This window comes from Lissotriton helveticus, chromosome 7 (assembly GCF_964261635.1).
Source record: "Lissotriton helveticus chromosome 7, aLisHel1.1, whole genome shotgun sequence".
NCBI classification, from domain to species: Eukaryota; Metazoa; Chordata; class Amphibia; order Caudata; family Salamandridae; genus Lissotriton; species Lissotriton helveticus.
The window spans coordinates 1,794,905,943-1,794,932,817 of NC_136068.1; the positions used below are offsets into that span (position 1 = coordinate 1,794,905,943).

Sequence of the window (26,875 nt, forward strand, 5' to 3'; positions counted from 1 at the left end):
ACCTTCCAGCATTCCACACTTGGCTGAATGGCAACTGCACGGATATTCAATTTACATTGGAATCCAGTTGTGAGAAAATCCCATTTCTAGATATAACGATCTATGTTTACAATCAGACAAATTGCTTACAAACTACGCTATTTCGGAAACCAACGGAGCGTAATTCGCTCTTAGAATACAGCAGCCACCATCCGAGGGGCCTCATAGATAATTTGCCTGTGGGCCAGTTCCTGCGAATACGCAGGAACTGTTCGGACAAGGACAATTATATGACTGAGTCCAAAGAGCTCTCAGATCGTCTCCTGGAAAGAGGGTATCTGGCACGCTTGGTGAAGCGTGCCCGAAAGAGGGCGTGATATAACCCACGAGAGGTACTGTTATACCCAGATGACAAACCTGATACAACATTGGAACGTATGATCTGTGTCACAACATTCTCGACTCGGAGTAATGAGATCAAGAAGATCATAAATGAGCATTGGGGACTAGTGGCGGACGACATCAAGCAAAATGCCCTCCCTTTACATTCTTTTAAGAGAGCACGCAACATCAAGGATGTAGTAGTCCAATCCTTTTTAAGTGCTCCGCTAACTTCTAACTTTGTGCAACCTCCCACCCATTGTTGGGCACACTAGGTGTGGGTCTTGCGCTGCATGCAAGACAACAATTCAGACCAAAGATTTTTCTTACCGGGGCCCCACTTTCACATTGAGAGCGCACACAAATTGCAATACGGCAAATGTGATTTACCTGATCAGGTGTCCATGCAACCTAATATATGTGGGTCAAACCCAACAAAAAGTTAAGGCCCGGGTTCTACAACATGGGAGTAGAATTAGGTGCAAGGTCCCTGGGGCCCCTTTGGTCGACCATTGTACCAGACATGGTCACACTCCCGATGCCCTGGAATGGATAGTGATAGAGAAGATAATCCTAGGCCCGAGGGGAGGTGATGTGTCACATATTCTCACGTTACGAGAATCCAAATGGATGACCATTCTTGATACCATCAAGAATGGCTTGAATGAAGCAGATAGCAGTTATGTGCAACTAGCCAGGTTGGGGCGCTAGCTTTGTGAATATCCACATAGTATTTACCGGGGTTTGGCTTTCACCCTCCTGTGCGAGAGGCGCGCCAATATAAGTCATGACATATGGTTGTAGTAACACTGCTTACATTGTAGGATGTGCCTATTATCTGTATGCCTTAAGAACTCATATCATGTGTTGTGGTGGTGTCGTCACCCTCCCACACGAGATGTGCGCTGCACCTTTTGAAACATGACCCGTAGTACATGTACGGTTGAAAATATGCCTATTATCTGATTGTTTTAGAACCTGTATGAATAACATGTACTGTGGTGGTGTCGTCACCATCCCACGCGAGACGTGCGCTGCACCTTTGAAATATGATCTGTGCTAAAGGAAAATGATCCTAGGTAAAAGTAGGAAGCAAGTATTAGTATCTCTGATGAAGTATGATCTATGTGAGTCGTTTCATCCTCCTGTGTGAGAGATGCACGACGTGTGGGATCTCGCATTATACATTTAGCCAATATATATGTGAGTATTGTACACATATTATATATCATGATGAGCTGATCTCTTGCTGAGAATAACTGTTATGTTTGATGCTTGTGGGTCAACTGCCTTTTTAGATAATTTTGATACGATTTGGCGGCTACCCAGCCGTAGAGCCCATGTCGCAATGGATTGATATGTCAACACTTTGTAACGAGGGTTATTCCACCATCAAGCGGGATTTTGAGAGTGAATCGCGCATGAATATGCGTTTGTTGCACCCTGAGAAGACGTTCCATTAGCAGGAATCCTTGACGGTAAGGGTGTTTGTCATTTCGTAACAAGCAGTAAGAAACAGACATATTTGACGTAGGTATGTCACTAAGTGATGTTGTGTTCCCATCCGGCTTGATATCACCGATTTAGAGGCTGTCTAGTGCATAAATGTTCTTTGCGGACATGGTCCCCTAGCAACAGTCGGGACGACAATTTGTCCTTCGTCTATATCTATAGCATAGACGCGGGTCGCGTTACTCTGACGATACGGCCCAGAAGTGCTGATTGAGAGAGTGGACGTGCGGTAAACTTTTACTCCCGTTGTGAGGTAAGATGGGCTTTTATTATCGGGACTATGCACTTAACCCTTAGATGAAACCGGTTTATTAAGTATGCCTTCCTTTTATAGGAGCCTTGGGTGCCGGATTTACGGACGGCTGCCGACGCCCAGACTTGCTCCACTTAAGGAATCTTACCTATGACTTGGTATGTACATAAACGTTTTGCGACCTCCCCGTTTAAAGTAATGCCTTTTTTAAGTATTGTGGTTCTGTTAGCTTTATGCTAACACATGCTCCCCTTCCCTTTTTTCAAGGGCTTGTGGTAACTCAAAGACAAGCTGACATGTGTACGTTGGCCCGACGTCAGTCTACATAAGGTAATTGCAAGTAACGGCGCAAATATGGATGTTTGGAGATGTGATTACTTAACGCTAATTAGGTAAATGACGTGTGAACCAGGTACAGTGGTTAGTCCTCCTGAATCTTTTGTATTACTACCCACCTGAATAGTTGATGCCATGGTCGTTTCTTTGAAAAGGTACATGTGCTATTGCTATGTACCCATTGTGTTTCAAGTGACTTTTCACTGTTTTGATGTCGGGCTGGTTAGTCATGCGGTTAGTCCTGTATGTATTCTACTTGTATTCCCGTTGTGTTAAGCTCTGACCTCGTGGAATCTAATCCCAAGAGTGTCTTGCCTTTGAGAGCATAAACAGTCCCTGAGCAAGACTTGATTTATATTTTTAGATATTTGACGACTCTTGCAGCGTCCACGCGATCATACAAGTGGGCCTCTTTGATTCACCCTGTGAAGTCTTCTGTTACATCGCCCAGTGGTAAATTGCTTTACCACTCACCATGGTAATTATTACTTCCTCCTTGACCTCTATTAATGAAACTGTGTCTTGGGAAATAGCGCCACAAATTGGGTTGTGTGAGCACTAACATATGGTTTTAATTCTTACAGAACAACCTGTGCCCCCTTGGGCCCCTTTCCCTTGTGTCCTGATGAAGACCCCGGCGTGAGCCGCTAAAGAACGCCTACAGTTGTAGTTTTGGGGTCGAAACGTTGATGGCTACTTTCTTTTAGATCGGTTGACGCCACCCCTATTCTGTTTATTAGGTAACAGCGTCATATACATGATTTTGGACTGCCTTTTTTGGATATCAATTATTTGATTGTTTGGCTCAGGGCTCTGAAGCCAATGATTTGTGTATTGTAAATTACCAATATATATTGTGTCTGTATTTTTATTCACGCTGCACATCCCAAATCCTCCCTCACTTTATCACATCACTATCCCCTTGCTCTCCCTGGGGCACTTTTGCTAAGATATTGTTATTAATATTGCCTTCAATGTACAGTGAAGCTAGCTCATTGTGATTAAATAACAGTGTGCTCTAAGTGATAATTTGATGATTTTTTCTTGATTGTTTTTGTTGATTAATTTGAAGAAACGAATAATGGTTCACTGGGACCCCCTAGTATATACCACATAGCACCCAGGTCCCTAGTGACTCGTTGGGTAAAACCCCCCTTTATATTTACGCTCTAGCACATGTACAGCACTTATATAAATATGTGATGAAATGGTCTCGACCTTCTTTTCTGTATTTAGAGCCATTTTCATGTTTAATTTTCGCAATTCATTCAGCTGATATATATATGCATTTAACTGAATGATACCACTGCTTGAAAAACGTATAGTACCAATACTCATTTTCCTGTATTTACCATACACCATTTCAAATGTGAATTATGTATTTTGGGGTGGGTTGGAAAACACACATGCATCGTTATATGTTTAATATTGCTTAGTTTTTTGTAATGATGGACATTAGTACGTGGAGTGGGTGTTGTGTTTCTATCTAGGACCCTAATTCGATATTCCCGATTTATGCCCTCATGTGTTTATAATAAATAATATCCTTATAAAGACATGAGAATCATATCCATATTTAGTAATAGCCCATGCAGTCCAAATACGGCAAGGCTACTCCCCTAGACTCCTAGAAAGTATAACACGTTCTTTAAACAAACCAAGCCTCCAGCAGCCCGGGAAATCCCCCTGCTTTTGTTTTGATTTGCACAAGAACTCCTGGAGTCCAGAATAAACTGTTAGTTCTTAGTGACGTCTTATGTCCAACCTTACGTCAAACTCAGCACCTTCCAGGTATAAATATACCAACGTTGCCTTAAGCAAGGACACGGTGGTTTGGAGCAGAACGGCTATCTACTTACCCGAAGCCCAGCTGATGCGAGAAGCAGAAGGAAGCCGCCCCTCCCTTTTGACGCACTGAGAGAGACGCTGTCATTTTCTCCAGCCGAGAAAATCCAGCTCCGGTGTTTCCAGTCACCCTTGCGGGTTGCTGGGAGATCGAGTCCTGAGAGAGAGATACAAGACCTCCTACATTCTATTACCAAGTGACGGAGCTGACTAAACCCTTAAGAGAATTCTTGATTCAGATTCTTGGCAAAAACCAACTTAACTTAAACTGCAACTTACTTACTCCTTCCCACGTATTAGGCTTAGGTCAGGTACACCGGGGTAGGCGTATCTTAGAAGCACCAGTTGAGTACGTTAGTCAATGTTTTTATGTATGTATATATTTTATCAATTTTAAAGTATCATATGGCTCAGAAACCATATCAATGCTTTTACAGTATTATTTCATAATACTCCTTTTACTGTACGCACTTTACTTCATGATAAGTATTGCAATTGTGGCAATTCATTTCTCTTGCATGAGAAATAAGACTGCTCAATAAATAACACCTTTTATTGAAAACGCCCGTCTCTCTATTTTTCTGCACTCTGGTGAAACTAAGTATGCACGATTGACTGAGTGAAATAATCATCTATTGTTTTCACACGACTCTAGAGATACAGTCTTTATTCTGTGGGAGCAAAGTTGTCATGTTTATGCGATTGTCAAAAACTAATCCCTTCTTGTCTATTCAGGAAAGTTAACCCCTTCCTGTTCACTCGAGAACGTTTCTAGTGACCTCTGAGCTAGCTGGCAAAACTAATTTAGTCTAATATAGTCAGTAGAGACCTAGTAGACCTCAGTACTATGTCTACACTGCTGTTTATATTATTACAATGCGCAGAGCCTTTTGGGAATATAGGAACTACACTACCGTGATATCAGTATTAGTGCCTACATTTTGGATTCTAAACATTTCCCAAATGGTGTTTTGCATCAAAAATACAGTTTAATTCCTGTTTAAACTGTCATATTAACATGAGGACTCACTCCATCACAAATATGTGTGTGTAAGCCACTCTGTCTGTTTACAAACTATTGTGATCGGTATACAGTTATTATAAATACACAGACACGAAAGTGTAAGCATTGGTGATAGAGAAACACATACAGTAAAGCATTACTCATTGTCAAGATGATGTTTTGTTAATGTTATGTTAATGGGTTTTGTAAAGCGCACAGCTGCCCCACAAAGGGGCGTCCCGGTGCTGGCGCGTGAGGGCACAGACACACATAACAATCTGAAAGAGTGGCAGTTTATCCTGTAGCCAAGAACTACACTAAAGGAAAGAGAAATGTTTTAATAGCTTTCCTAAAAGCAAGCAGGCAGTCTATGCCACCAATTTGTTCAGGCAGGGAATTTCAAAGCCTAGGAGCGAGGTAGCGGAAAGAGCGCCTGCCAGCACGGGAGAGTGTAACTCTAGGCATAACCGCCAGATGTTGTCCCGCCGAACGAAGCCGGCGAAAGGGGACATTGCAGGTGAGCAAGTTGCTCAAAAGATCAGGACTAGCAGATTTCAGTATCTTAAAAGATAGACACAGTGTCTTAAAATGAATCCGCTTCTCCACGGGGAGCCAATGCAACCTATGGATAGTACTGGCGGCAGAGCAAAAACGAGGGAGACCGACCAGGGCAATGGCAGCAGCATTTTGAACACGCTGCATCCTGAGTATTTCTGCCTTATTTGCCCCCAGAAGGAGGGAGCTAGCATAATCCAGGCGAGATATAATAGTCGCCTGAACGATCAGTGGCCGTATTGGCGGATCAAAAAACTTCGGAACGGGCCTGAGGCCTCGCAAAAGGCCAAAGCAGGTGGTAGCAACTTGCCTTGTGTGGGCTTGAAAAGTAAGAGATGAATCCATCAAGACCCCAAGGTTTTTAACCACTCCCTTGGGCATGGGGATTACACCCAGAGCAGTAGGCCACCAATGCTCGTTCCACAGACTGACATTGTTCCCAACCAACAGAATCTCAGTTTTGCTAGCATATAGTTGCAGGCAGTTGGCAGCCATCCATTCTGCTACCGCAGTCATCCCTTCTCTAAATCTAGAGGCAGTCGGAGAGGACCCTTCAGCCAAGGTGATAACAAGCTGCATGTCGTCTGCGTAGGAGACCATGGTAAGGTCCCATTGCATAGCAACCACAGCCAGAGGCTGAACATAAAGATTAACCCCTTGGCTGCTGCGGTAATTCCGTGGCAGCGCTAGGGGAGAGGGGGGCCGCGCGGCGCTCCCATGCTCGTGACGGAACCGCTCTGTCACGAGACTCGGGCGCGCTGTGCTTGTGACGGAGCGGTTCCGTCACGGCTCAGCCCGCTCAATAGAACGTGCCGCGCCGGCTCTGTCACCAGCACAGCACGACCGAGGCTGGTGATGGAGCGGTTCTGTCACCAGCATGGGAGGGGTTAAAGAGCGGGGGCTCAGTGCCGATCCCTGGGGAACCCCCTGATCGATGGAATGGATCTGAGAAAGTAATGGGGGGGCAGACACTCGGAAAGATCTTATAGTCAAAAAAGAACGAAACCATTCTAGAGCAGACCCCGTTACCCCTACCTCCTCTAGCCTCCGAAGTAGGATGCCATATGAAACCGTGTCAAAGGCGGCACTGAGATCTAACAAGAACAGAGCTGCACTTTGACCAGCATCCATAATCGACCGCAGGTACTCAGTTGTGGCCAGAAGGGCCGTTTCCGTACTGTGACCTGGACGGAACCCATTCTGTGAAGGATCCAGAATGTTATTAGAATTCACGAACTGAGTTAGCATGTTGTTGACATGTGCTTCTGTGATTTTGGCCACCCAAGGAAGAAGGAATATGGGTCTGAAATTCTCAGATTTAGATGGATCCAGTGTAGATTTTTTTTAAAGGGGCGAGACCCATGCCTGTTTCCATAGTGCCGGAACAGTCCCAGTTGAAAAAGAGGAGTTGATTATTTTGCAGAGCGGAGCTCGAAAGATGGAAAGAGATTCCCTGAATTGCATTGGCCTCAGAGGGTCAGAGGGGGAGCCAGTTTTAATTTTTCCGCTCAGCCTAATGAACTCTTCCTCCGACAGGTTCGGGATTACTGCCAGGGTCACACTGGACCCACTGCCTGACAGCAGAGAGGTGGGAAGGATGGGAATTTGAGGAAAAGATTGATAGGTGGTGCGAACCTTTTCCACGAAAAAGGTCGCTAGCTCATCACATTGACATGCAGATGATATAACAGATGCCGCAGCTTTCCTTGTCCTAAGATCTTTGAGAATCTTAAAGATGCATTTAGCTGGGTTAGGACTTGATCTGATTTCATTTGCATAATAGGCAGCACAAGCTTTACAGATAGATCTATGATACTGTTTGATTTTAGCCAGATAACATAGCTTTTTTCCCGACTCGTAGTCCTTTCTCCAGTCCCGTTCCGCTTGTTTGCATGCTTTCCTTAGAACAATCAGGGAGTCGTTATACCAGGGGCTAGTGGTAGAGGTCCGCCCCTTGACCCATTTAGCGGGGATAAGGGTGTCTAAGCCATTCTTAATCCAGTCGCAAAACAAGCCATAGTCTAGGTCGGTGTCATGCGAAGATCCCAGAGGGTTGGCAGCGAGGAAAGTATGGAAATCTTCCAGCTTCAATTTTCGCCAAGGGCATTTGAAGACCGACTTTAAAGTCTCTGAGTTAAGAGGCTCTGCGAGCGGAACAGACCACTCAACCAGAGAGTGATCGGTCCAGCCCATAGGTTTAGGAATCACCACCTTTAAGGATTGCAAATTAGAGAATAGGGGGTCTAACAGGTGCCCAGCTAGATGCGTAGGCCCAGGTACTAATTGATCCAGCTGTAGCGCCGCCAAATCTGCAAGTAAGCTGCAAATGGCACTCTCCTGGGTTTGATCAAAGTGGAGATTTAAGTCCCCACAGATACTAAAATTAGCTGAGCCCGCAACAAGCACGCTAGTCACACCCAAAAGAGCCTCCTTGAACTTGGCAGCCGGTCCCGGGGGGGGCGGTATACCAGGAGACCTGATAAAGTAAAATGAGAGCTCACAGAGACCCTGAAGCGAGCAGATTCACAGCCTACAATAGTTTCTTTGTTGAGTTGACAAGAGTAACAGGATTTAAAAGCAACAGCTAGGCCGCCCCCCCCCCTGGAGTCCCTGTTAATCGTATAGATAGAATACCCTGGGGGTAGAGCGAGATTAGGTTCCGCTGAAGCAATAAGGAAGATAAATGGTATACTTCCATGGATGTATCAAGACTGTAAGCTCCCTAATATATGTGTAGGTGTATTCAATCAGATAACCTCAAAATCAGGCCAAGCTCTTGAATCACTACCCAACTATTGACATGCATCAATGTGTGGTATGTTACCTAATTTGAGTTTTATGTGAGTGTCTGAAGTAAGTATTTCATGAGAATTTATCTATGGGGAAATGTACTGTGATGGCCTATGACATTTTGGACTACAGTTAAAGTCAACATATTAAGTGGAATAATTTCACCGAGACACTAATAACTTCAATTGGCTATAGGCTTTTAGGTGTGCAATGTGAGATTAGTTTTGCTCAATACTGAAGTGTATTAGGAATTTTTTAGGGCTATGTATTTTCTTATGCTGTTCAAATTATTTGGCATTCCCCCCTGTCTTCGACTGCCTAGTTATCTACTTGATATGTGATCAATTGAAAAGCTACTTCAGTACAGCTTTCTTTAATCCATTTTAACAGTTGTCTCATTTTAGCGTTTTATTGTAAGTATTATCATTGTGAAATGCTAATACAGAGTTGACATGATTTCAGTTTCTGCTTACAGTGCAGTATTTATGGACTCTCATTTATTCAGCAAATACATTTTGGAAATGTACAGTATGCAGAAATTAGGGTTTTGTAAAGACCATGTACACAGGTATGTCTGTTAGATGTCATTTTGGGTGACATCAGATCACTTTGCTAAACTTTAAAAGCCAAAGATGTAGAGGTGTGAAACAGCGCTAGGAGTTACACAATGATGGATCAGAGCTATGAACATAAATTATATAGGAGCTATCAGGGGGAATTACATAACTGTGTCCACACCGTCTTCACATTATGTTGCATACATGCATGTGCTCATACTAATGGTGAAGCAAATATTGAGAACCTTGACAGAGAGGACATCTGTTAACTTGCAATGTGTATTTTGATCAAAGGTCATGTACTGTTCTGTTTACACAAATGTATTCTACCTATTGTATATGTCTTATCAGCATCATCCAGGGTAAGCAAAGGAGAAAGGGTCAACATCAGTGTGGAAGCAGCTGTGCACAGTGGTTCTGGTGCAGAAACCACCAGCAGCAAGGGACCTAGTGAATCAGAGGGGGAGGGGAGTGCAACAGAGGATGCCAGCTTGTCAGCCTCTTCTTCTGCGGCATACTCCAGCAGACATTCCCTAGTGGTGGCAGACCCAACAAGAACTGTGACACCGTCAACCCTGTCCACCACCCACAGTACCATCCCCACCCTCCCCATCCAGTTGGCCGCACACCCTCCCCTATGAGGGGTGTCATCTCCTTCCCTCCAGGTACCTCCCCATGAATGCACTGAATGAGGAGGCTATTTCCCTCTTCAGGAAAGTCTTTGTAGGTCAGACAGCACTGCTGAATGCCATCCAGGGGCTTGGCAGCCATATCCAAGAACTGGAAGCATACCTGGAAGGCATTCACAGTGCAAAGTATGGCCTACATATGTCTATTCAGAATCTAGCCTCTTCAATCATCGCAGCCTCCCATCCATCCCAACCTTTTGGCCCACATCTTGCCCTTTCATCATCCCAAAACACTATTCCTAGACCTGTCCCAAGCACACACAAAGATTTATTGTAGGGAAAAGAGGGGTAATCGGTCCCAAACCCTTACTAGCCGTTTAAATGGAGAAAATGGTATTAATGATGCTTGTCCGTGACAGGGGAAACCCCCTAACCCCCTAGTTTCGAAAAGTGGTTCTAAGTGAATGTCTAGGCAAGCTTTGCGTATTTTATTCTTCTGGAGTAAATTCCAAGACACAGTGTGCAGGTTGGGGATGTTCAATAGCTGATTTTTTTCATTTTGGTTACTCATTTGCACAGTTTTGAGTCCCAGTGGCAAAAGAGAATACGCAAAGCTTGCCCAGACATTCACTTGGACACACAAAGATTTACATGCACACACTCATAAGGACACAAGCAGCACACCCACACATAAACAAAAACATCAGAAGAAACATTTGCATACATCCAAACATACAGATACCACCATCCCTACAGATGCCACCCCACGACCATCACATGTACACACACCACAGACACCACCACCCCCACAGTTGCCACCCCCACATCACATCTACGCACACCACAGACACCCCCAGTTACCATCCCACCACTATTGAAAATAAACACACCACCATCACCACCCCCATAGTTACCACTCCACTCCACCCCATCACATCCACACACACAACAGACTCTGCCACTCCTAGTTACCATCCAACCATCACATCCACACACACCACAGACACCACCATAACCACAGTTACCACTACATTAACATCCACAACACCCACAAACAGCACATCCACAGCACTCCCATCCAGACACACCTACCCCACAGGCCACACCCAAAAAGCACATATACACACCATCAAGCACACAACAGACACATTTGACACAAGAAACACCCATTCTAGCAAAACATACACCAGACCCACAAGCAAATGCACAATCAACAGACACATCACACACTTTCATTCCCTTTACCTTCAAAAGCCCACTCCCTCCCAAACAGCCTACCACGTTCCTCATAGTGTATTACAGTTTTTCCTTTGCTCTAATCCCTATCAAACCTCAAACTACCCCTACCAAGTGACATTCTACCACTCGTATACACCAAGCCACCCCTTCCAAATACACCCCTACAATACGACCATCCACCCCCTTCCGTTTCTAAACCAATCCCTCCCAAACAGAAATCCACTCCTTCCCAATGTAAAGACACCCCACTCAAACCCAAACCCTCCCTCCCCTGTACTTTCGGTGAGGTGCTTGTCCTGCCCACTGGATGCCCCTTCCTGAGGAGGTTCTCATTGGCAGTGTACTAGGAGGCAAGCTTTGTGTCACAGTCCAGTGCACTTTCCTTTCTTTTGAACTACAGAACTGCCAATTAGCTTGGACTTTATTTAGAGACATTCTCTTATAGTTTAATATAAATACTTTCTTTTGATGTGACCATATTGGTCCTGGCATTACTGTTCCTTAACTATTGTTTGATTTCTGGCAAGGTTGTAGCTTTAGAAGTGAATTTGTTATTTTTGTGGAACTTTATGACAGTTGATGTTACACATTTTTTGAAAGTCTACTATAATATGTGCATACACTGTTTGACATCCTATGTTATAGTCATTTTATTTTAGCGGCAGGCATTCATCATTGAATTGGCTACTTGCACCACGTAACTGATGTGACTTTTATATTTGGATGTGGACCACAGGTGTGTTTGTTTCACCTTAATTGCTGAACAGTTGGAAAAGGTTTGTTGCCATTGTTCTTGGATATAGTTCATGACTTGCACTAGACAAGGGTAAATGTTATGTGGACAGAGTTGTTGCAGAGTTTATATTGGGGACTGACATTGATCTAACTGGTATTTCAAATGGTAATGGTTACACCTTGTCTACAGCAATGTCAACATCATGTTTCATTGCACTTTTCTCTAAGATGTGTGTTGCCTATGTTTTTCATGTGTGCAAGGTAGATGTGTCTTTATGCACACCTGGAGGGTCATATTTTGACATATATTTTGTTATCCTTTTTTAGGCTTGTGTCCATTTTTCTGTAGGTTGCTTCCACCACATTTATCTACGAATCGAGTGATGTTACAGGTGTGTTAATTTGAATTTCTAACACTTCAACATTACCCACATATGCACTAAACATTGATATGCTATTGCTTGTATGTGACATTTTTATAGTCAATCGTTTTTATTGAGTGGGAACGGAGCATGGTACACAGCCCAGCTGCCTACATCAACTTTCCGTCAGGGCGGAAACTCAATGTAATGACACAGCGTTGGGTCCACATCACGGAGTGCGACCCCGCATTTTCGTAGCCTGGTAGTTGCACCACCAGCTTTTTATTAAAGAAACAAAACAAGCCAACCCCCCCCCCTCCGAAAGACAACCCCCCTCTCAGTCTCACTCCGCTCCGCATCAGCTTCACTCATCTCAGGGCACTTCTACCATCACTATATTAGTCAAAGAACAATCAGCCCCCTGTCGTGGACACTGGTGACTCCAAGGGGATGAGTTGCAGAATCTGCAAGCATTTCAGGCAGGTTACTTCCCGGAGGTCCTTCGATAAGAGCTGCAAGAATGGGCCCCACAACTGAGCATATTCCGACCCTTTCCCATCCATTCCCATTGAAAGCCGCTCCATCGCTAAAATATGCCATAGCTTTTGAATCCAATCCCGAGGGTCGGGCTCAACCGGTGAGTTCCATTGCGCCAGGAGCACTTGCCGTGCAGCTAACAATGCCAGCGCAATCTGTCTACCTTTCAGTGAGCACAGGGGAAAGACATTAGGGTAAGGAAGCCCTAGCAGAGTGTACTCAGAGACCGGGGGAATGTAATCTGAAACGCAGCGTCTAACTCATCTAAGATTGTGGTCCAGTATCTTTTCAATTTTGGGCAATGCGTAAACGTCCCTGTAAGGCCGCACCCCCGCCAGCAGAGGCCCGACTTGGAGGGATCCAACACCCTAATACGTGCTGGGGTATAATACCAATACGTTGCTACCTTGTAGGCTGATTCAGTACCTGCGACACTAGCAGCTGTGTGCTGTGCCCGATAGAAGACGTGCTCCCACTCCTTTTTCATCAATGGGCGAGCCAGTTCCGTTTCCCATCTAACTTGCGCCGCCGTACGCTGCCACCTGGGCTGCTGCACAATCATCGCTTATAATTCCGAGATGAGTTTCTGGTCATCTTTCTTGCAGACCAACCATTTTTTGAGCTCTGTCAAAGGGCGGGACATGGAGGCCACATTAGCTGAGTGGGTGACCCAATGCGCCACATGCGAATAATAGAAAGCATCAGTGACCGGCAGTTGAAAGAACTATGTTCGCAGCCGGGCGAACGGGATCAAACCATTTTAGTCAAATAGGGAACCAACCCTCTTGCAGTCTTCCTCTCGCCAGCGATGGAAGACCACGAATGCACGGCCCAGTGGAAAGTCCGGATTATCCACGATAGGGGTCATCGGGGAGGGGAACAAAGTCCACCCTTTGCGCTGAGCCAGTTGATCCCATGCCCTAAGGGTTGGAGACGTCACCGGGGAGGAGTAAAGGCCCCAGGATCTATGTTTGTGCGGCAGCCAGAGCTCTCTCCAGATATTACTACCTGCCACTGTCTGGTCCATAAAGTTCCAATGCTTACTGGACATGGGCCTGTTCCACTCGACTATATACCGCAGAACGGTCGCCTGGAAGTAGGCCATCAACAGAGGAAAGCCCAGGCCTCCGGCTGCCTTTGGTGTGACTGCCACGGACAGGGCCTGCTGCTGCGGCCGCTTGTTGTTCCATAAGAACCTATTGAGAAGCCCCTGCAATTTCCAAAGGACGCCATGCGGGGGACTTAATGGCAACATTTGCAAGAGGTACAGTATTCGGAGAAGTACCGTCATTTCTAGAGCCACCGGCCTTCCATACCAGGCCAGGTTAAGACGGGACCAGTCCACAAGGGCTTTCGAAACTAGCTCAACTAGCAGCGCGTAGTTCAGGGATAGCGTTTTGGCAACATAAGGGGCCAGCCGTACACCCAAGTACGGGATGTCAGATGAAGTCCACTGTAACTCGAAGTCCTGCTTCAAGTCTCGGACATCCGTCTCTGGAATGGATAGGTTAAGGATTTGTGACTTGGAGTAATTAATTTTGAAGCTGGCTACTTTCTGAAACTCAGACAGTTCCTTCGAAAGGCTGCGCAGAGAATAGTGGGGTTTGGTGAGAGCCAAAATAACATCGTCCGCATAGAGGCTGATCTTATGCAGGTCAGCCCCAAATTTAATCCCTGCGATGTCCACATTTGACCAAACTCGCTGAGCGAACGGCTCCATATAGAGCGCAAAAAGCAACGGAGAGAGGGGGCACCCCTGTTGTGTCCCCCTATCACTAGGAAACAGTGCTGACCAACAGCCATTGACCCGAATTGCTGCCCGAGGAGCCGCATAGATACACTAAATCCATCTCAGGAAGTTGTCCCCCATTCCGAAGGTCCTCAGCACCGTAAACAGGTATTCCCACTCTACACGGTCAAAAGCCTTCTCCGCGTGGATGGAGAGCAGGAAGGCCTGTGTCCGTGAGAGGCGAACCACATCCATGAGATGTAGCAGTCATTTTGTGTTGTCCCCCCATGCCTTGTAGGGACAAATCCCACCTGGTCAGGTTCAATAATCCCATCCATTAAGGGGCTTAGCCTTGCCACAAGCATGCCCGCAAAGAGTTTAGCGTCAATGTTTAGTAACGAGATCGCCAGTACAAACCGCACTCTTTAGGGTCCTTCCCTGGTTTGAGAATGACCGTGATGGCAGCCTCTGACATGGACGGAGTGACCGTCCCTGTACACAGAAAAGAGTTAAAAAGATGGGTCAGGAGAGGAGCCAGCTCCCTACAGAAGGACTTGTAAAAAACCACAGAGAAGCCATCGGGTCCCGGAGACTTCTGGACTTTGAGCTTTGCAATCGCCGAGATGACCTCTTCAATTCAAATCTCTGTCGAATCCCTATGTAAGGAGGTAATCCCAAGGTAGCGAGGTAGTCCGCGATTCCTGTAGCAGGCGTTCCCTCCGCCTGATACAAGGTCTGGTAGAAGCGGGGAAAGGTCTCTACGATAGCAGAGTCCGTGGTGTGCACCACCCTCTGCGAATCCCAAGCAGCGTGCACCGTGTGTAGCTAAGTGTGCGTCTGAAGCCTATGCGCTAGCATCCGCCCTGCCTTATCGCCAAAAAGATAAAATTTGTGACGCAGTCGCAATAGGGCATGCATGGCTCTATCCATGTCGAGATGCTTCAGCATGCGCCTCTTCATCTCCATTTCCCTCCAAACTCTTGGCGCCTCGGTTCTCTTATGGATTGCCTCCAGGGCCTTAACCTCCCCCCTCTAATTCCACCCGCTTTTTTTTGCACAGACGAGAGAACGTTGCAGCCAGCGCGATAAATTCTCCCCTCGCCACCAGCGTCAGAGCCTCCCAGACGGATGTGAGAGGTGTATCCCCCACCTCATTTTCGGCAATGTAATGTACGATGACCTCCCGCATCTTTGCCACCACGATTCGAACTGAAGTAAGGAGTCGCAAAGGCGCCACCCAGCGGTCGGGGGTCTAATCCCATCGGAGGTAAGGACTACAGATATAAGCGCATGGTCCGACAAGGAGCGCGGCGCAATGTCTGCTGCAGATAAGTGGGGCATAAAGGAGGATGTAGCTAAAAAATGATCTAAGCGTGCATAAGTCTTATGGGCCGCTGAATAGTAGGTGTAGTCACGTTCCTGGGGATGCTGAGCGCGCCATACATCATGCAACCCTCCATCCAACAGCCACTGCTTTCCTTCTAGGGTTAGCGCCCCAGCCTGATTGGATCGCTGTCCCGATCTATCAACGTCAGCCTCCATAACAATGTTTAAATCCCCACCCACCAGCACCAGGGCATCCGGGGATGCCAGGACCTGTGCAAGCGCTGTCTGCAAGAAGGGCTCCTGGTTCGTGTTTGGGGCGTAAATGGACACAATCGTAAACATTGTCTCCCCCCACGGAATTCGCACAGATAAGAACCTGCCTTTAATTTCCGCTACCTGTGAGACGACCTTACAGTGCGCCTGCGCGCTAAAAAGAATGGCCACCCGTTTTTCTTGTTAGGCCCTGAAGACCACAGCTGCAAGGGGAAATGCCTGTCCGCCAGGTGTCGGGTATCTTTAGAAAGGAGATGAGTCTCCTGTAGCAGACAGATGTCCCCCTCCGTGCCTTCCAATAATGACAGGACAGCAGCACGTTTCACCGGACTATTAAGGCCTCTGAGATTAAGGCTCACTACCCTCAGTTCCCTACCCAGCATGACCACAAGTGGGACAGAACTTCAACCCTGAGTGCAACCCCGGAGCACGCCTAGTCCCAAAGCGCCTCCGGCGTCCTTTCTGTATTCTTTCCTCTGACCCCCCCAGCTGATGCGGAGCTCTCAACACAACCCCCAATCCCCCACTCCCAGCCCCCCTCCTCCCCCAACCCTAGGAACAAAGGGCACAACAGTTCAAGAAAAGGGAAAAAACAATAGTTCGTAAAGTAGGCCTCAAAGGCAAGGGAACATGGCGCCAACCTTTCATTCGAGCAATTCCTGATACAGTACTCCACTCCGGACCAGGACACAGAAATTCTACTCAGTTACCTCCTATAGACAGTCACCTCCGGCGCAAGCTACCGGCCCTGTTAGGGCCGAGCAAAGGGTCCATACCTCAAGTTCCCACTGAAGCATCCGTTACCAGTGCCACAGAGGCCACCGCAGCCCCCCGCTCCAGCAAGCTCGCTGACAAGTCAGGTTTTGCAGCGGGAGCAGGCTTACCAACTCTCTGCCAGTCCGCGGAGCGCCATTGTCACCTACTGGGAGAGCTGCCGGGGTCAGAGGAGGGGGTGGGACGCTCCATCCCCAAGATGTCAAAGGCCACTTCCAGAGACCGGACCTGAATCAGCTTGTTCTACCATCTAAAGATAAGCCTGAATGGATGCCCCCAGGAATAGGGAACACCCTGCTCCCGTAGAAAGTTGGTGACAGGTTTAAATTCCCTTCGTTTTATCAGAGTGGAGGCTGCAAGATCCTGAAAAAGCAAAGGACGGTGGTCGCGGAATTGAAGGGGAGTAAGGTCGCGTGCCTTTCTTAAGATCCGTTCTTTAAGCTGAAAATCGTGCACACACACTAATATATCAGGAGGAGGGGCCTTAGGTCCCCGTGGCAGACCCACACAATGCACTCGGTCCATTTGGATATCTTGCAGGTCCTCCTCATTTAGGATGTGCTTGAAGAGAGCTGCCACATACTACTGCAGGTCCGAACCCTCGCCCTTCCATGGCACCTCCCGAATCCGAATGTTATTGCAGCGGGACCTGTTCTCTAAGTCCTCGGCGTGGGCTTGCAGGTCTAAGTTCTGCTCCTTCAGGTGAATCACGTCTTGCTGGAGCTGATGAATGTCTTCCGCCATCCCCAGATCATGCTCCTCCAAGGTCGCAACCCGCTCCCCCACTCCATCCACGTCCCGCCTCACCTCACGAAGATCGGAGTTCCGAAATGTCCTCCTTGATAGCAGAGAACAGCTCGATCATGAAGGCCTTGGTCGCTGGCGCATCATTATCTTCCCCACCAGGGGCCAGTCAGGGATCACCGGACTCACGCAGCCCCCACCACTTCAAGGCCAACCAGGGACAAAAGGCACACTGGGCCGCCGCTGCACCGTCATTCTTTTGGTCTCTTAAGGCAGCAAGGGCCGGCCCAAAACCATCACCATCACCTGGTTCCCCGCGCAGAAAGTCCATCTCAGTCACCTCCACAATCCCGGCAGGAAAAGTCCGGCTGCTAGGCAGGAAGCTGTGGCTATGTCCAAAGGCCCAGCATCTCACATCCTGGCGCCACGTGCCGCTGTGACCAGATCTAAGAGTGGGGAAAGGGCCCCGTCGCCCGCACTAGGCCTCCTCAACGTGTGCCGGGCCCCGGGTCCTCTGTAATCCCCGGGCCGCAGCCGGGGAGTCACGCAGCAATCTCGGCCGCCATGCCCCCCTCCGGGCCAGGGACACCGCTCCTCCTTCCCACGATGATCGGCTGCCTGCCCACGGAGCCGTCCGCCGGTCTGCGGACGGAAGCGCTGGCGTCACAGGGAGTCCCTCTCCCCCTCTTCACCGTCAAAGGCCGCAGGGTAGATCAGCGCCTCCGCCGGGCGCCAGGCAGCGCCAGTGCTCCGACTCGATTCACAGCAGGCCCCGTCTCCGCTATGACCTCCGCCACGGGAACACAGCTGGGCCCCTCCGCCTCTCCGCCCTCGCCAGTTGCACTCTCCTCTCTGGGCTCGGGATGCCCGGAGACTGTCTCCAGCACCCCCACAGCTTCTTCACCAGCCGTACCTCCTCCACCGGGCAAACCGCACCGCTCCTGGGTTTACAGGCCGCCCTGCTCCGCCGACCACGAGGCACTCCCAGCGCTCCGCTCATCAGGCCGCACCCTGCAGCTCCTCCTCTATCAGGCTCAAACTGCAAAATAATTTCACCAAACACTGCCGGACAGCACCCTGTCCCCAGACACCGCCGATTCTGGCTTGGATGGGCGCTTATCAGGGCGATACTCAAGGCTATACAACATGCGGCGCCGGAGGGACTGAAAGCACGTCCTACTCTGCCGCCATCTTGGCAACGCCCCCTATGTGACATTTTTAAAAGCACGAGACCTGTGCATATGTTAAGTGACGAGTCAATGGGAACAGATAAACATGGTACTTACTGTGTCATCAACAAGCAGATGCAGGACTTATAGGATCGGATCCATGGCAGTATAGGAAGTGTAGAGGTATGTACAGCTGAGATTGTGACATATCCATTCCATTCCACCAACTCAGGTGTGGTGTGGAGGTTTAAAAGTGACATTCATGTCGGTGGGAATGCAAGTCGTGATTGGGCCGGTGGAGAAACTGGTAATCCTCCTTCCCACAGCTGATTTAGCCTATCCTGCAATCAACGCAGTCGAAGTTTCCTGGCAGTGACGGCGGGACCCTGGCTTTCTTTCATTTATGAAATCACCACCATCTAATTTGGACAGGTGGAGCACTATCCCGGTGGGCGGGAAGACAGCCAAAAAAGAATTGCGGGACCGATTTTGCCAAGATCCTAATCAGGGCCTACATTTTCTTTAATGGTATAGAAAAAACAATGTGTATGATATGGAGTATTGATTGCATATTTAAAATCTTTAAGTTGTATTACCATGCGCAAAATGTTACATTTTAAAATGGATATTGTAAACTTCATCTCTTTAGTGCTCCAACACCTTCCTCAAATAGCCTTTTATTGGAGTGGGAATAGTAAATGTCACCCCTTTAGTGTCCAACAGCTTTCCCCAATATGGTTTAGATGGAGTGGGAATAGTTATTGTCATCCTTTAGAGTCCGAACCCTTCCTTAACTTGGTTTTGATTGGTGTGGGAATAGTAAATGTCAACCCTTTAGTGTTCAACACCTTCTTCAAATTGGCTTAAACTGGGGTGGGAATCGTCAATGCCATCCCTTTAGTGTTCAAAACCTTCCTCAAACTGTTTTAGATTGCATTGGGAATAGGACAGGTCCCACTATTAGTGTCCAACTCCAGGTGCGGTTTTCTCATTAGGGCGGCAGGGCTCCGCCCCGCTTACATTTCTGCTTCAAATAGGGTTTCCTTTTTATTTAGAAGAATTCCAAATCCATTACACCTGCGACCCTCGCTCTGCGCAAGGATCAGGCAAAACCAGGCACATGTGGTGTTAGAGCGCATGTGCGGGGCGTCGCAGGATTTTAAGAGCTGGTCTTATTTCAGCCCCGTCCCCCGGTGGCTTCCAACAATTGAAGTCTCTGCCCTCTGATGACGTAATGCAGCCTCGCTGATTGCAAGCAGCCTGGGCGCTTTAAGCAGAAGCCCTGGGTTTCCAAGTCTTCTTGTCAATCAGGGAGGGTGCACTACGTACGTCACTGCACCCTACCCATTTTCTACCACGTCAGCATGGGTTGGGAGCAAGACTCCATGGCCCCACCCCTTGGGAAGAGCTGGGAAAGGCCTGTGGTGCTCACGACACGAGGCTGTCTGAGGCGACCTGATCTGCAACACTTGTGCTCTTCTTAAAAGCAAGCAGCAAAGTTGCTCGGACCAGAGAGGCTGGCAGTTAGTATCCCAGGCAAGTGCGGGTGGGGGCTTAGAGAGGGTTTTAATGGGCGGCTCTAAGAACCGAAGGAAAAAGCGGGCCTAGAAATGTGTCCTTACCAGGTCCATATTTATAATATCCAAAGGGACCAGAAAATTATATCACCCCAGGTTTTGTTGCTCGGCAGGCAGTGTGTGAATCATCAGTTCTTTGAAAGTTATTTCTTGAAGTCTGATAATTGGAAAATGTCACATTGTGGTCATTTGGGTAATAACTGGTCATGGGCTACTCATAGATGGGGAATATGGAAATGAATCGTAAAAGTAAAACTGTCAGTATTCAGTAAATAATTGTGCGTCATTCATTAAAAGGCATAAGCATCTGAAGGATAATTACACTTATGCAGTGAGTACCTTGCTCCTAGATGAGCAAAGACAGAAGCCCGTCATAAATCATCAGCTTGTGATGATGGGGCAGGTTTTCAGGAACTTGATTAGTCTTGTGGATGGTTTGTGAGGATTATTTCCTTATCCTGTGGGGTCTAGATTGAGGGGTGTAGTTAGAAGATAGGAACATTTCATTGTTTAGTAGTGGTGACTTTAGTTTTCTGCGATTTCACTTTAGATGATGTTTTTTTCTGTAAATATAAGACACATTCTAGCACGTAAAAAAGGACTTAATGCACCTTTCTGAATTCAACACACTTGGTAACTGCATCACTGTGAAAAATGTATTTAGTGTCATTCAAATACAGCAAATGTATGAGCATAAATTTGAGTTGGGGGAAGAATTGCCTTTATCCTAAGTGAATCCCACCAATTCATTAACGTGTAGTGGTTTTGCTGCCGTCTTCAACAGTTCATTAATTTACAAACTGTTGAGGACTGCAGCAAAACCACTACTGATGATGCCATCAAGCTATCTTTTCAGTTTTCCACTGTGCTCTTCTTAGATCACTGAGCTGAATGTCTGAGCTCTAGATTTTAGTAATACAAATAAATCTGCAAGTCCTTTTTCTATGACTAGACCTTTGGTTGCTATCATTTTAAATTATTCACCGTTCACTGATTTCTTCTCTTCGCTAAACATCATCTTGACTTGGGGTTCACTGTTTCTCTCAACTTAACTACAATGTACATTTCAAAGAATCAAAACTAAAGGCTTCATCTTCCTAGTGTGAGGTAAACGCAACCCCAATGCCAGCAGGGCTGTACAGAAGGGCCTTGCTACTCACTTTTAGGCATGCTTTGTAGCTTGAGATCACATACTAGTTTGCACACATTATGGTAAATATTGACAGACCTCATTCACTTACTTATTATTAGTGCTTAATTTAAGCCAGTGGTTGTAGGTGGGACCCGCCATTCAGTAGCACCAGACGCAAGGTTCTGAGCAAAACGTTGTGCCTGCCACTTATTCTTTTACAAATTAATCACTGCTAGTTAGCCAAGAGCTTAGCACAAGACATTCATAGAGTAGGTGTGTTGATACGAAAAATCCTCATTCTGAGGTGCTGTGTGTTTGACTATTTTGTGTTCACACCCTGAACATAGTCTCTTTGCCAGAAACCTTCTTTTAAAGGTGGTTAATAAGATCTTTTTTAATTGAAGCAAACCCTTGGATGATATTCTAATAGTATATCTGCTAAGCTTTGATGACACAAGAATTACTCTATATGTCACCAGTGAACAATGGAGGTTGGTAGATGATGTTGCTTCTGTTGGGGAAGGGCTGATGCTGTAGACCATATGAACCCCAAAGAGGAGGTAGTTGGATCATAATATTTATTTGAGCTCTATCCATGAGATACATATCTTCCTTTAATGTTTGATTTCACTTTTTGCTGATCTGATCCACCAATATCTGGCTTAGTGTGTGCTGCCTTGGGTTGGCATGAAAAGTGACAGATGTCTGCAATGACATGTTAAGTCTTCTGTGGTACTGGGTAGTGACTTGCTACTCACCAAAAAAGCTCTACAACACCCCATCAGGGGTAACAAGCACTATATAAATGAAAAACTTTTTCCTTCATCTATCACTTTGCTATCCTTCTGATTCCAAATAACTGACTAACCTATCCACCACTCAAATTACTTTCATATTGCACTATACTAATTCAACACTAATCCTTTATGGGTTCACGAGTAGCATGCTACTCGCCGAAAAAGGGCTTCAACGCCTCATCATGGGTAGTAAGCGCTATATAAATGCAATTACAATACAAAGCATGCGCATAAAGGAATCATTTCCTTAGTTACGTTGCCGAACTTACAAGCTCCTCTGCTTTTGTCTATCAAGGGTTGATGGGCATTGATGTGGTCAGAATGTATAATTATAATAAGCATCTAGTTCCAGGTCTAGGACCTCTCCTCTCAAGTCTAGTGATAACAGATGCCAAAATAACTAGGTTTATTGTGCTGACCATATTGTGTCACTCTCTAGCAACCCATCTGTTTATCAGAAAAAGCCTGTTCTGGTTTGTGAAAATGAGGGGCGGACGGTGGATGGAGGTGCCCACGTGTTAGACCTGGCATCTTTGGTGTGGTTTCCCCCTATCTTTTTGCCTCTACCTCCTGTATTTTTGATGCTGTGCTGGATTTCATTTTTGCTGGTTTAGATGCTTTGGACACTCTGCCAATGCTGATCAGTGCCAGAGTGTAAGTGCTCCCTTCATTCCTTGTTCCTTTCTTCCCATCTCTTTTCTATCTCTCTTTTGTTATGTGTTTTTCCATCCTTGTTTCGCCCTTATTCAATTTGCCTCGTGCATATGTTTTACTTTCTTTGGAAATGTTAGCATTAGACTGACTACATTTTGTGCTACTATTTATTTTAAATTTAATATGCATGGCACTCGAGAGCATTTTAGTAGAGATTTCCACCATGTAGCCTTCAATATTTATACTGACATCTCTGAAAACAGGGATAATGTATATTTCCATAACAGTGCTTACCTCAAAAGAAGAAATAATCGTGCCTGCTAATTCTCAGCTAATAAGTGTTTGCCCTGTATTTACCGCCACTTTTTTCTTAATTAATATTATTTTTCTTATTTAGTAGAAATGTAGGGAAACATGAGGAATACAATAAATACGTGATTTTATACACCGATAAAATTAAAGCATTTTTAATGAGGTGACTGAAAAACCACCACCTCGGCTGCTGCTGAATAATTCTCTGACACGTTTCAAAAGCTTTCTAATAACCTGCTTCGGATCTGGTTCATGAGGTACTGGGCATGTGTAAACTTTAATGCATCTGACAGCCAGGCCTCTCTTGGGGCCATGCTGGCGCAGTCTGGGTTGTAATTAATGTGGCCGAGTATATTGCTGTAGGTTTAACTGTATCCCAGATGCTGTGATTGTCTGTCAATGACAGTAGCATCCCTTCTTCCAACTAAACTGCGCTCAGAAAGGCCTACTAATCTCCAAAATACAAGTGGCAAGGCCTGTGCTGGGTGTATTAAAAGACTAGATAGATGAGTTTGAGGATGGTATTTAAGGTGTTGTGCTTGTGCCTCATTGCGGTTCCTGTTGAAAGAGTTGGACGGTCTCTGGCTACGTACATAAGATGGGTTTCTAGAAGCATACTGAGGTTACGGGCAAACAATGGAAAATACACTGGAACAAAATAGAAGACTGTTTGACCAATGACTGAGGGGTGTGGAGGAAGGCAAAAGTAAATAGGTGCAAGTTTATTGCCAGGTACTATGACACTAGTTCTGTCTGCTTGCAAAAAAGTTGGGCCACTGCACTGTTGACCCCTGAAAGGTGGGCACTGGTGCAATTTGAATTGGAAATATGTTATCCCCGACCTCTCTCCCATTTGCTCCTAAAAATGTGTACTTTGGCCATGATGCAAGAAACTCCTAAAAATTAGTTACCTCAGTGTTCTCCCAGTATGGTCCCTGTAACGTTTGCTCCTGCAGGTTGGCCCTCTGTGCACTTAGCTAATTCATGCTGAGGCGCTTACAAAGTTTGCTAGTAAATTGTTGGGCCATAGTCCATTTTTAAATATTTGGTCCTTGGTGTCGATTACTCATAATGTTTTGCTTCAAAGATATTCACTCTGTAAAGATAGATTTTATTCTGTGGAGTTCTCTGGTTGGGCAGATCAAGTAGTCGTTTAATGCATTTCTACCACTGGATATAAGTAATTATAGCCTGCCTGCAGTCTAGGAGAGAGCATTGCCAGTTCTAGCGATTTAAGATCTGTTTGGTCAGGTGTGTATCTGCAGCTTGTTAAAATGATAACATACCTGACTGACATGAATGTGTGGAGACTTGCCACAGCCAAAGTTAGGGCCTTGTAATGGCATGGATGGATGTCAGAGTGGGAGTGTTAACCTGTGAGAAATCTCCTTTCTTGGCTTGCCTTTAAGTTGTTTATTTAAAAAATTATCAATGAGGTATTGAACAGATATTTATCCAGAGTTAAAGATGTAACTGATGGTAGTTTGAGGGGAGGCAGTGGCCTGTTTCTGTTTAAAAATATAAAACAAGTTCATAATCAACTTGTGTATCTGGGCACAAGTATATGCTGAAGAAAAACAGCTCCAAATTTTCAAAACGCTGCTTCACTATGTTTGATTCAAGAATTCATTCTTTATTTAATTCTCCATGCTGAATAGCGGTATTCAAATGTTGCATCACATATGATATCCAGCCAATCTATTTGCTAGTTACAAATTCACAAATATTTGTAGACTTGGCCTCCCATGGCCTCCCGATGCATTTCGGCGCCACACTGCGCCTTTATCAAGGGATCTGAAATTTGAATATCCATAATTAATACTACGTTCTGAGCCAACAACAAAAATTACCCTTCTCTACATTTTGCATTTACTAAACTAGATGATAATTCATATCAAATAAACCTATTATGTTTAACCAGCGGTTTCCTATTCAATAACAGATTGCAAGCATTCATTACGTTCCAAAATATAAGCAACCTTTCTAAAATGTGATTACCACCCTCGAGGGCACCACCCTATAAGTCATACTGCGAGTATGTGGACTAGCGGCTACAGAACCGTCGATTGGGCCCCTTAGCTTATGTTACTGCATTGCAGAGCTCCCTGCTGCTATGCGGGAAGCACAGGGGGGATAACTACCGTGTTTAAACTCTCCTCCCCACATTAATCCTGAACTTGGATGTAAGCTCGCTGCTTCCCTTACGCTGCGGTTCCTTAAGTTTATATTAAACACGGGGCTTACCGGAGTTAGTGAAAGATCGCTCACAGGAGACTGTTACACACGGACGCGAGCATCACGGTGTGGCAGATGACCTCTAGCGGAAGTGGGTGAACTAAGTTAATCTCGCGGTTATGGCGCTATGGATTCTGGAACTTGTGTGCTAATGCTGGTCTTCTACGTGAATATATTCAGTGAAAACAATACAACAAAGCCCAACATGCATTACATTATTAAGGAATACCAATAACAGTTATAAATAACAGAGAAATTCCACCCTCTCATTCAACCCAAACGAACCCTCCTTAGGTGGTTCGGGCTCGCTCACTGCGATCGCTCGCGTGGTGTGCCCCACAATTAATTTAACGGCTCACCACTTTCAAATGTCACCAGCCGCCACTGTCCAACTCCTTACCAAATTGGTTTAGGTTGAAGTGGGATTAGTGAATGTCAACTCTTTAGTGTCCAACGCCTTCCCAAAATATATTTAGATTGGAGTAGGAATAGTTAACTATACATGTCACACCTTTAGTGGCCAACACCTTCTGTATATTGGTTTTTATTGGATTTGGGATAGGAATTGTCACCCCTGCAGTGTGCAACACCTTCCTCATAATGGTTTAGATAGAAGTGGGAATTGTAAATGTCCTCGATTAGTGTCCAATGCCCTCCCCAAACTGGTTTAGATTAGAGTGGGAATACTAAATGTCCACCCTTTGGTGTCTAATGCCTTCCTCAAATTGGTTTAGATTGGAGTTGGAATTTTAAACATCATTCCATTATTGTCCAAAATGTTCTCAATAATCTGGTTGAGTGGAGAGGGAATTGTAAATGTCACCCATTTAGTGTCCAACACCTACCCCCAATAAGGTTAGATTGGAGTGAGAGAAGTAAATGGTACCCCTTTAGTGTTAAATACCTTTTCCAAATTGGGTTGAAATGGAATGGGAATATTAATAGTCAACCCTTTAGTGCCCAAAACTTTCCCTATGTGGTTAGAGTGGAGTGGAAATTGTAAATGCTACTTTAGTGTTCAACCCCTTGCCCAAATTGGTTTAGATTGGAGTGGAAATAGTAAATCGCAAATGTTACTCCTTTAGTGTTCACCACCTTCCTTAACTTGGTTTTGATTGGCGTGTGAATACTAAATGTCAACCCTTTAGTGTCCAACACATTCTCCAAATTAATTCAGATTTGAGTGGGAGTAGTAAATGCCACCCATTCAGTGTTCAACGCCTTTCCCAAATTGGTTTAGATTGGAGTGAAAATAGTAAATCGCAAATTTCACCCTTTTAGTGTCCAACACCTTCCTTAACTTGGTTTTGATTGGAGTGGGGATAGTAAATGTCAGCCCTTTAGTGCCCAACACCTTCCCTCAATATGGTTAGATTGGACTGAGAGCAGTAAATGACACTCTTTTAGTGTTGAATGCCTCCCCCAATTGGAGAAAATAAC

The 26,875-nt window shown here is 45.8% G+C and overlaps 1 protein-coding gene across 12 annotated transcripts in view; it reads right to left on the reverse strand.

Moving 5' to 3' along the window:
- LOC144770773 (phospholipase A2 inhibitor NAI-like) overlaps positions 1 to 26,875 on the reverse strand; it is a 1,245,443-nt gene that overhangs the window by 239,437 nt on the left and 979,131 nt on the right. Inside the window, exon 8 of one of the 12 annotated variants that reach the window (XM_078655525.1) lies at positions 24,875 to 24,994. The exons of 10 other annotated variants lie outside the window; for them this stretch is intronic. In XM_078655525.1, the coding sequence (XP_078511651.1) occupies positions 24,986 to 24,994 (9 nt within the window). In that variant the 3' untranslated portion in view covers positions 24,875 to 24,985. Of the gene's footprint in view, positions 1 to 24,874; positions 24,995 to 26,875 lie in introns of those variants that run through there. One more of the 12 variants, XM_078655529.1, reaches the window with a different exon arrangement.